At 45.8% G+C, this 11366-nt stretch overlaps 1 protein-coding gene across 1 annotated transcript in view; it reads left to right on the top strand.

Annotated features, from left to right (window-relative positions):
* The window catches only part of st6galnac3 (ST6 (alpha-N-acetyl-neuraminyl-2,3-beta-galactosyl-1,3)-N-acetylgalactosaminide alpha-2,6-sialyltransferase 3), a gene marked incomplete at its 3' end in the record, with an annotated part of 45244 nt that extends 44561 nt beyond the window's left edge, over window positions 1–683 (top strand). Inside the window, exon 5 of the mRNA XM_079750462.1 lies at window positions 494–683. Coding sequence (XP_079606588.1) covers window positions 494–683 — 190 coding nt within the window. The remainder of the gene's footprint in view (window positions 1–493) is intronic.
* Between the last annotated feature and the right edge of the window lie 10683 nt (window positions 684–11366).

The raw sequence follows: 11366 nt of genomic DNA, 5'->3' as shown, positions 1-11366 counted from the left end.
GGATGATTCATGATATACCACATATCTTTGTGTACTGTGTATATAATTATTTTATTTGTATTGCTTCTGGATAACGGGTGCCAACCCATTGTTTATCAATCATAAACCAAAATTGGTTGTAGCTTGACAACCAATATGTACCCATACATACAAGCCATATGTTTCAATAGATCTTGCAATAACCAAACTACCTCTCTCTCTCTCCAATCTCCCTCTCTCTCTCCCCCTCTCTTTCTCTCTCTCTCTCTCTCTCTCTCTCTCTCTCTCTCTCTCCCCAATCTCCCTCTCTCTCTCTCCCCCTCTCTTTCTCTCTCTCTCTCTCTCTCTCCCCCCAATCTCCCTCTCTCTCTCTCCCCCTCTCTCTCTCTCTCTCTCTCTCCCCCCCTCTCTTCCCTCTCTCTCCCCCCCTCTCTCCCTCTCTCTCCCTCTCTCTCTCTCTCTCTCTCTCTCTCTCTCTCCCCCCCCCCCCCCCCCCCCCCCCCCCCCTCCCCAGGAGCGAGGGCTACAGGAAGGTACCTTACCACTACTACGAGACGGGCAGTCGGGACGAGTGCGGCGAGTACGTCCTCCACGAGAGCGCGCCGTACGGCGGCCACCGCTTCATCACCGAGAAGACCGTGTTCGCCAAGTGGGCCAAGACGCACCCCATCAAGTTCTTCAACCCCACCTGGCAGCTGTCGTGACCCTCCCAGCTCCTCACCTCCTCCACCGCGACCGAGACGCTGGCCTGGTATCCTAGGCCCCCCCCCACTAACCACAGTTACACACATTCCACGCTCCGCACAACACGACGATCCAGCATCTCCATTCATTGACCTTTTAAAGAAGGAGGTTTTCCGTGTGTTTGGGAAAACAGGGAATGTGTGCTCCGTGGGGCTTTGAGGAGACGGACGGGACTGAAGTGGACTTCAGCGGGAGCGCCACCGGGGGAAGGATTAGGATATATTAAATAAACTGGGATTAGCGGCTCGGAATCCTACGCTGCTCCGGGAGCGTCGCGAAACGGTAAAGGAGCGAACACGAAAAAACAGCGAAGGGAAAACCGAGGACAACACAACGTCAAACAAACTATAAAAATATCCCGCTTTTACAGGGAAGAAAGGAACGTTTGATCACCAGCTGGGTTAAAACCTTCACGTCTCAGTGCTGCTTCCCGACAGCCGACGCTCCGGTCTCCTCCTGATGGTCGCTCCGCCCTCGCAGCATAATTAATGTATAATTCCCATCGTTCCGAAACCGGAGAACGGCGGAGGCCGGAGCGCTGTCACATTCGATTTGCTAGTCTCCCATCCAGCCGAGATCTTCCCACAAATAAGGTCATTTGAAAAGCAAAGGAAGCAAGCAACGGAATTAATGTTTATATAATGAGCCTTTCAAAGTCCTCATTTAAATGTTTTCTTTTTTTTGTTGCTGGTCGGACGCAGGAATCTGCTTCCAGATTACCAGATGTGTTGTTATTCCTGACTTGTCCCGGAGACTGACCCCGGATCGTGGGTTGTTGGGAAAATGTGTTGTGTTGTGATCGGGGCAGGCGGGATTAACAAGGGCTCGGAACAACACCGGTTCCAGGAGGAATTGATCCATGGAATATCTGTGGTGATAAGATGATCAGATGTCGAATAAGTGTTGTCTAATAATATAGATATATATAGATATATATGTATATATATATATATATATATAGATATATATATATATATATATAACCCAACCCAACAGTTTATACATATATATATGATCATATATATGTACATGTAATATATAGGTTATTTTATGTAACAGTTATTCGACATCTGCTTGCCGATTGAACATATTCAAAATTTTCTTTTTTACACCGAAGACATTGAACGTAACGCCACGCAACAAAACCTTTTGACAAAAAAGCTTTGTCAAGAACCAAAAAAAGAGATAAACATTATTACGTTTTAACAAAAAAGTTCTATCATGTCATAACAAGGGCACGTTTCGCATTGGTCTACATGAGATACTAATCGAAGGGAAAATGAAAGCAATGGGGTTTGCGATGGCTTAAGTCTCAGTGTTATCAATGAGAGGGGTCGAACGGCGCATTCTAACATCCGTCTCACCTTCTATTCATAATCCGAAGGGGTCCCCCCAAGTGTGAATAAGAATTCACCGGTGTCGATTTCGAAAAATAATCATTTGACTAAAGCGTATTAATCCCGCTGCAGGAACACTTGTCTTTAGCTCATATCGCGTGCGCTTGCTTTGACAGTGTACCCGCCGCAATGTAGGGAAGCATCGTGCAATTATCAATTCCGTCCTCGTGGCCGGAGTTAAGTCATTGGTGACCCCGTGGCGCGGGGAGATTTATGTGTGCAGTGGAGCCGCTTGAGCTAATTGCATTCTATTATCATTTGTGCCTCCAAAACACTCCGCAGCTCGATGTGCATAGCGGATAGAGGATGACGCACACCCATAGCCATCCTCCGTCCTTCATATGTGTGCCTCTATGTATGGATTGCCACCTTGTGTGTGTGCGCGTGTGTATGAGTTTGTAAGTGCTTTACCATTTCTCTTTGTACACGTGTCCTGCGTGCGTGTGTGTGTGTGTGTGTGTGTGTGTGTGTGTGTGTGTGGTTTTACGCTTCAGCCTGTTTACCGGGATGGAATGCAGCAGCAGCCGCCACCGCCGCCGTCGATACAAACGATCCTTGAAGTGTTGCAGTGATGCTTTAGCAAACGCCGCGCGCTAAAACGCACCGCAGCGCTCCAGGTCAGGCCGCGTGTACGTGTGGTCCACTTGTCCTTGTGTGTGTGGAGTGTTTGCTCTGACAAAGTCCGAGCAACGTCCGATCAAATGTGTTCCGTAAGCGCGTGCAGTGGTGCAGTCATCGCCATGAATCGTATTCTCCGTAGCTTGATGAGAAACATAAGGCGTACGTCAAAATGACAAAGACGACCCAGATGGTCCCATGAAGGAGGGTTAACGGAATGGTTTCATCGTCTTCGTTTTTTTTCCTTCTGGTGCCATGATAATGGATCAAACACAAACATAAAAATAGATCCATTGCATCTATCCTAGAGTGTACTTTACCGGTGCCTTCTTGGATGACTTTGGGTTTATTGGTAGCATTACGTTCATCACTGAGAGCTCAAGAAGCGTCAAATTAAATCGCACTCGGCTGATGTGTAAAAGGGAGACTGCAAGAAGTCTGCAGCATTTATGAACAATTCACATGGGGCAAGATATAGGTTTACGTCACAGTAAAGGGCTCCGTATGCCACCGGCCTGTGGGACACTGTGGCTCCAATGAAGACGCCCTTATTCGTGCTACACTTTCTGGTTGATTTGCATTGTTTGTTACAGGGGTATTTTGTGGCCAAATTTAAATGTTGATGGTTAACACTCATTAGACTGACGGAGCCAGGCGGCATCTGTAAACTTATTAGATATGTCCATAGTCTGTCGGCCATTCCAGGAGTAAGTACTGCCAAAGTACGTCTCATTAAAAGTGTTTGGCTGGTTGAGCAGCATCGGAACTAGACTCCAACGCCCTCGAGAGAACTTGGAGAAAGAGACTCCAAACAATGGATCCAGGAAAACACTCCGTAGGAAAGCAGGGAAAACAGAGAAAACTGCTTTCCCGCCGTAAATGTCGATTTGCACAGGATTGCTATTAGCTGAGGAGATATTCTCACCGACCGCTTTAGAAAAGGTAAAAGACGTGGTCGTAATCTTTAGAGGCACAAGGACGCTCGGTCCATAAAAAGCCTGTGAAAGGTAGGCCAGGGCTCAAATCAGAAAGATTCACGGGTAATAACTACAATACCCCAGTGTCTGAAACCAATCCTGTCTGAATAGGGCTGACACCGGCAAAAAAACCTAAAAAAGAAACGGTAGCTAATACCCATTCTGATAGGGGTGACTGCGTGGGCCTGAATGTAGACCCAGCCCCATTCCCATTCATACTGAGCAGGTTCGCTATGAATCAAAAGCGACATGGCTGCCTGCCGGTGTGTCTGCTCTTCCGGCAGCGATTAAGTTCTCCGACCGAAAGCTCTGCATAGGGAGTAAAGAGGCAAGCACGCATCCCGCCATCCCGCTGATCCCGGCTTTGTGATGCAACGGCTGACTCAACCGGCGCAAAGCGCTCCAGCATTCCAACCTCAGACCCCCTGTTTCCTCCACTGTACTCCACGCGGCGGCCATTGTTCCCCTTTTTATGTTCTCTTCGTTTGCTTTCGTCTTTGCTTGTTCACCGTGTGGATTGCCGTTTTCCTGGGGCCGGTTTTGAGTCTATAATCCCGAGGCTGAGCGAGCGGGAGCAGCAGAAAGTGTGTTTGTTTCATTTGTGGGCCGTGCAGGACCATCACAGATCTATGAGGGTGGGCCCTGGGGAAGCAGAAGGCCTGGGGGTATAATATAAAACGGTATCCATATAGATACGAGGTTGGAATTGCGGAAGTGTCCTTGAAGCAAGTCGAGGAGGGACAGGCAAACAAAGAGCACTCCAAACGCTGTAGTTTGTGAAAGGGTTGAAAGTGTTTGCAGGCGCTCTACAGACAGCCACAGGAGGACAGAGGATGTTGGTCGTTGCAGGGCGTAACCCGTTGACATTTTTTGTTTTTGTTTTTCGGCTGTTCCAATTAGGGAATAAAGTCCCCAAGCGAGTGGAAAAAACAAAGCTGGGGTTCGCTGTAGCATGCATTTTATATGACTTATATACATCTTTTATACATTTCTACTGGGCCTGTGATTGTGCAATCATGCGGAAGCCGTGCTCTACTTTGTGTGTGTGTGTGTGTGTGTGTGTGTGTGTGTGTGTATGTGTGCTGTTTTCACGAGGATGGAGGCTGTAGCAGATATGTTGATTTAAACCAAACCAGGGTGTGAACCTTTCAAAGTCTCTCTCTCTATAACAATTCTACGGAATGAAAAGGTCAAACGCTTAGGCTGCTTGCAAAATGTATTTATACCCTGTCCTGTATAACACCCCTGTGTCTTTTTCACCCGTGACAGTAAAACGGCAAGACCTGGATTGTAATCCCCCTGTTTAGATATATGGTGTGTAGCTATGCCCTATGTATGCTAATATTCTAAAAAGAAGCAACGCTCGTGTGCGTAAAGCAATGAAAATGACACCAGAAGGGATTTGTATTATCGCAGGAATATTTATATCTTAACTCCCCTGTCTGCTAGGAAGATAAAGACGGACATTTTGAGGTCACCGAAACCAACCCAAATTGTGATTAGAGGAGCCAGGGTGTCACACCAGCATTAGGAAACCGAACCGAGATGGTTTTCATCCGGGAGATAAATAGATTTCGCCTCGGATTGTATCACGCTGTGCAGAGACATGGGGGTTGTGGACATTTTTTTTTTCATTATCTTCTGTTTTTCTTTTGTATTCTCCAAATTCTCCATGTAGCATTTTACTCATTTCCTTCAAGAAAAGCATTTTCCTCACCCATCCCATGCTCTAATACAACACTGGCATTTGTGCTCACGGACAAAAAAAATGGGTGAAAGATCTATGGGTTTTTTTGTACCTTTGTTTTGTAACGCACTTTCCTTTGCTGTTCAGGCTGAAGCATGTTCGTATCGTGGATTCCGGGCTGACTTGTGGGCCAGCAGTTTAGAATGTATCATGACACTGATGTTGGTGTATGCACACAGATGTTTGTTTTGCCCCTGTAACTAACACTCCGTTCACTTCATCAAAACGACAACAAAAGACACACAAAAATAACATTCTGCATGGGTCCCCGTACGGGCTGTGCTCAAAGCATGGATAAATACACTATGTTGAGAAATATCGTATTGTTATGTTCCGTTGTGTGCTGTTGGCTGTAAGCGTAGATACAAAACATTTTCTTGTGAGTTCCGCCCCCCCTATCTAAGTCCCGAACATGGTTCCAATGTCATTTGTATACTTGTTTTCTGGCTTTGGTTGATGTCGTCTACGTGGGTGGATTAAAGTAAAATTCAACTCCCACCTGAATTTAACACATCACCACTGCACATGTGTGTTGAACACAGTAAATAAAACCTGTTGATGTTCTGAATCAATTCCCCACTGCTCAACATTCCAAATAAACTGTTCCTCCAACGGCGACTGGTGAGCGTTTGATCCGCCCTGCATGCTGGCAATCGGGGCTCAACCAGCGAACTGCGGCGGCTAATCCGCCCAGCCGACATGGGAAAGGTAGCATTCTGTAGTGGTTACATTTAGAGATGCAAATTAAGATTAAATAAAGTGACCGGTTTCGCTTTCCTGTGAACGATATTTCTGAGCCAATATCTCTCAAAAAGATCCACTAATCTAAACTTTTAATGCTCAATCTAAAGTAGTATTGAAATGACCCATTGGTCGCGTTCTACTGCTTATTGTGGCCCAGGGCGAGTTCATGGTTTGATGGAAGCGGGCGCCTATCAGGTTGATCTCTGATGAATGATGGAACAAAAGGACTCCCTGATCGGACCTGCGGGAACTTTTGACAGTTGTGCTGATGTGTGACTATGGATGGTTTATGAATATAGCCCGAAACGAAGCTGACCTTTAATATCAGCGATATTATCTTTGAAACGGAGATCGGGTGAGGGTGATGGAGAAGGGCAGAGTTGCTGATGGAGAGGAGATGTGCTGACCTCAGGCCGTTCTGAGTTCTGAGCAGCGGCTTCTCCTCTTTTTATGTAACCGCGGCATACTTACAAGAGTATAAAACAGCAGTGCTCTCGTGGATCCTCCATTTTTATTGATCGTGCAGTAATGAATAAAACGGGAAGGGAGAAAATTTAAAATGGGCTATTTCCCCAGGACTTTTTTTTACTGCTAATGTTGCTCTATGTTTTATTTTACTCTAAAACTGCAAATAAAATAAAAACATTTTTAAAACATGTTTACATATCCTCAGTTAAATACATGTTCATGCCATGTTTACAGGTCATCACTTGACAAGCAACGTGTGAACTGAATGACATTTGGAATGGACATGTATGTTTTTGATAGTATCCTGTGTTACTAAACGCTGCAAACTCGGTGAAAAAGGATGAAAATAAAGTGCATCATCAACCGACAAGCACTTTGCCGGAAGATATTGCAGCTTATTTCTATTTGATGGCCACTCTTTTGGGGCGTTTTTATCACCTTAAACACTTAAAGGACGGGGAAAAGGCAGTTGTAAAAATTGGATTAGGCTGATAGCATTTTCTAGGAGTCCACTCAATTATTTTAAATGTTTGTCTGAGGTGAGATGACCGGCTACCAAAATGGTCCGAGGAGAGCAGATTTCATTACAATGGCGTAGGAGTCCCATCATCGTTTATTCAATAACGGCTCTGCCTACACACTGCACACAACACAACAATATGTGTTACCTGGAGACTCAGGGCAGATGCATCCCAGGTCCTATCCTAGCCGACTAAGGCAGAGCATTGTTAACAATGTTATAGTTATTTGTGACTATGGAATATCATGTTGTTAAAGCCGAAATTAAACACTAGATGTTGTAAAGGGTAGGATAATTTACAAGATAGGATCACACTCGTAAACTCCTGAAAGGTTTGACACTGTCCATGGAACTGGATAAAAAAAGAATAAGTAATTTAAGTTGCCTTTACGAACGAGTATAGCGCCACCTTGTTCGTGAAATGTGACGTCATTGGATTGGTCGGCCGGGACCTTCATTGATATCCCAGACGCAATGGAAAATATGAAACCTTTTGTACTGTCATAACCGAAGGAAAGTTGTCCACTGTGCTTCATGCTTGAGCCTCTCAATTGGCAGGTTGTTCCTCGTCACTGAAACACGGCCTCCGGTAAGCCGTGAAGCTAGGGTTTGTAGCGAGCACTTGGTTTGTGAACGGTGACCTTATTGAGGAGAGGGATTTTTGTCAGGCCTGCTGGTCGGCAGGTCGACAAGCATCAGTCCGAGGCTGCTCCGTCTGTGCTGAACGTTCTCCTCTTATAAGGTTTGGGTGAAGGGACCGTCTTACACTAGCCTGGCTACTGCCTGACCAATCTCCGTCGTAGATTGTGTGTTGGTCTGGGGAGGCTGCTGTCATTTTCTTCAGCACCAGAGGCGTGGTCAACGGGCCTCGTTCAAACGACTCTGTACGCAAATGGCTGCTTGCCAATAGCGCGCCAGGGGGAAAAGCCGGTGATTGGCTCCCACAAAAAGGTATCGGAAGCAGAAAGCAATGTATTGCTCTTCTCCAGACCCTTCCTCAGGGCGAATTCAAATCACTGGTAGAATGGGCCTGGCCCCCCATTCTACGTCTTACCCTGACCACCGGCAAAGTAGCTCTGGCGTAAAGAAAGCGCACAACCACGAGCCCATCTAGCAGAGCAAAGTGTGGTTACCTGCCTTACTGGAGAGGCAATCTGTATTAATCAGCTCTCTGATTGCTTTGGGCCTCAACCCATTTGCTTGCATAAGGTGCACTGCACCTCATAGCTTAAGTGACTAAACAGCTTGCAGTCCATTACCCAAGCTGGCTGCTAAGGTTCTGACATCGCACTGCGCATAATTCATTCTTAACCAGTGGTGGAAGAAGTGCACAGAGCTTTCACTTAAGTAAAAGTACCAATTACTGTACAAATACTTTGTTACCAGTTAAAGTCCTGTACTCAAAATCACACTAATGTAAGTACTACTACTAGCATTGAAATATATTGTCATGGTTAGCGGGTGGCAGGCAGGCAGGTAGGACCCAATAGCAGACAGTTCAGGTAAAGGGTAATTTATTAACGCAAGAAGGAAAGGAACACCGAGAACACAGGTGACACAGGTAACACAGGTAACACCGGTAACACAGGACACAACTCACCACCAACCACAATGATCCGACGAGGAACAAAGGAAAGACAAGGGCTTGAATACCAAACACAGGACATGCAACGAGTAACAGCTGAAACACATTAGGGGAGGGAGCGGTAATCACACAGGAGGGAAACTTGACAGGACAGGGGGAGAAACAAGACAGAGATACCAAAGTAGAACGGGAAACACAGGGAAACACACCAACACAAGACAAGGAAACAGACAGACCATGACAGTACCCCCCCCCCCCCCAAGGGTCGACTACCAGGCGACCCACGACAAGCAAAAAAAAGCCAGGAGGAAGGAACCAAAAAAAAACGGAGTGGGGCAGAGCACGGGGTGACCGGCTGGCCAGGGAACTGGAGTGGGGCAGTGCAACCCCCCGCCTCAAGGCGGAGGGCGGGCCCCTTCTGGAAGGTCTGGAAGGTTTGGAAGAGGGGCACCCTCGGGAAGGAGTAGGGTTCAGGAACAGGACAGGGCTCGGGGACCGGAGTCAGCTCAGGGGCTGGAGAGAAATGTGGAACCGGATGGCACTCCGAACCCCCCACCCCCACTCTGATAGTCCGTAAGGCAGGAGGAGGCTGGAAGCTGGGGCCCGGGGGAAGAGGCTGGAAGCAGGAGCGCGGAGGCTTAAGACGATCGCCAAAGTCCGGTGGCAGTGGCATATAGATCTCTGGCAAAAAAAAACAACTGTGGGGTTGAGAAGCCCGACTCCCCACTCGGGTAAGGCACCCTCCAACCCGGGCCTTGAAGCGACAGCTCTGCACGATACACTAAACCATGCTATGTATGTGCTATTGGTTGTCACGTAACACGCCGCCTTAACCTAAAGCTTTCCAGGCTCATACTTTGTAATCTAGCCTCAACGACGTGTGGTTCGAACTATTAATTTTGATTACTTCATATTGTTTTATTTGCCCCGGGCATGTGACCAAACAGTCTTATCACCCTTATACTGCTAGCTAGCAAACTGGAGATATAGCTGGCGGGCTAACTATCTAGTAGGCCTCAAAGCTTCCAACCTGATGATTTCTTTGGCCATTTTAAGATTCAAAGTTTCTTTCGAGAAATTGCTGGTACTGCGACCGCTGTTCCTGGGCTGACTCTCCAGCTAACCAACCTCATGTAATGACCTCATGACGTAGTCAGTATCGCAATGGCAATACGGGGCAGAGAGTAAGCATGCTATTAATTAACGTATATTCGTTTTATATCAACGTTTCCTACAAAACTTCATTTTGTACAAAACTCACCAAAATAAGGCTGTTTGAAGTCCCCTTTAAAGATGCTTTAGATTTTTTTGGCCATCCATCAGCCATTACTGAACAAACATCTGTTTAGAGCTGACTGCGCCGGCCTCTGTGGGAGGCCATTTCAATCTTAGGATGCTCCCTGCTGATTTGAGACCAATCAGGGCATCTCTTCCCTGATTGGTTTGGGGGGGGGGGTCCATCTCGCCTGTCATTTGAAAACATTTCTTATTGGTGAAGAAACCAAGTGGAGTGAGTGAGCAGAACGGGAAGGAAGGTTTCTGCGGTTTTGTTTCAAAACCTTGCTGTCTTCTGCTCTTCTCTGCTCTCTCTCAACTCTCAAATCTTGCTGACCGCAACTTTCAAGGCAATGTCATCTTGTCTTTAAGACTCGATAAGTAGATTGGCGAACACAGGGCTTGCGTGTTGTTGCCGGATGTCACAAGCTCTGTGTTCGTCAATCTACCTATCGAGTCTTAAAGACAAGATGGCGTAGACGGGTGAACTACTGATTGTATTTTGTGTATAAAATGTCATTTTTAATAAACAATCTGTACACTTACAAAGTTATCAATACTTTGTTTTATATGTTAAGACCCTTATTATACTAACAAAATAAATATTGGGCTACTTCTAGCCTTGTAAGTGGTTAAAAATAGCGATTTAGTTTTTACCATGAGACATGCCCCTATCGTTCCAAGTTTATAGCGTTTTGGTAGAATCGGCTAAGAACAGCCAACTTGTATTTTTGGACAGAGATAAAGTATTTTCTGGATGAACATGAGTAATGGAATTTTCAAGGTTTATATCAACAGCTAATGAGCCAAGCAAGAACCGGGGAAAGGCACTATTGACTGTTGCAGTGGAGGAAAAATATTGAAGTTTTGTTGTTTTTGTTACCTTGACCTAACCTGACCTCAATCAGATTTTCTTGCCTCGTTATTTATCCGATCCCACCCGACATTCTAAAAACTGCATTTCTTTCCGCATGTACAATACTTCCTCTAGTGTTGGTTTTGTTTCTGCTCTCTTTGTGCAAGGTCAAGGAAGGATTTTCATCTTTATGGTTTTTAATTGAAAAAATGTGCTCTTGGAGAGACGTTGACTGCGAAAACATATTTCCAAAGGGACCACCTTTAAGTAAACAGATGGTATGGCATATGTAGCATTTCTCCTTATCTTTATTGCTCTCTTTTGAAAGGTAACAGGAAAAATAATAAATATTGTTCACAGAATAATAATAATAAGGAATGGTATTGTCAACATTGCAGAACGTTTGTCTCTTACACAATAAAAAATGTGACTGATATCTTCTTGGCTAACAGTAAA

Source organism: Pollachius pollachius (assembly GCF_949987615.1).
Source record: "Pollachius pollachius genome assembly, chromosome: 14".
NCBI lineage: Eukaryota > Metazoa > Chordata > Actinopteri > Gadiformes > Gadidae > Pollachius > Pollachius pollachius.
This window is presented reverse-complemented; position numbering and strand designations above follow the sequence as displayed.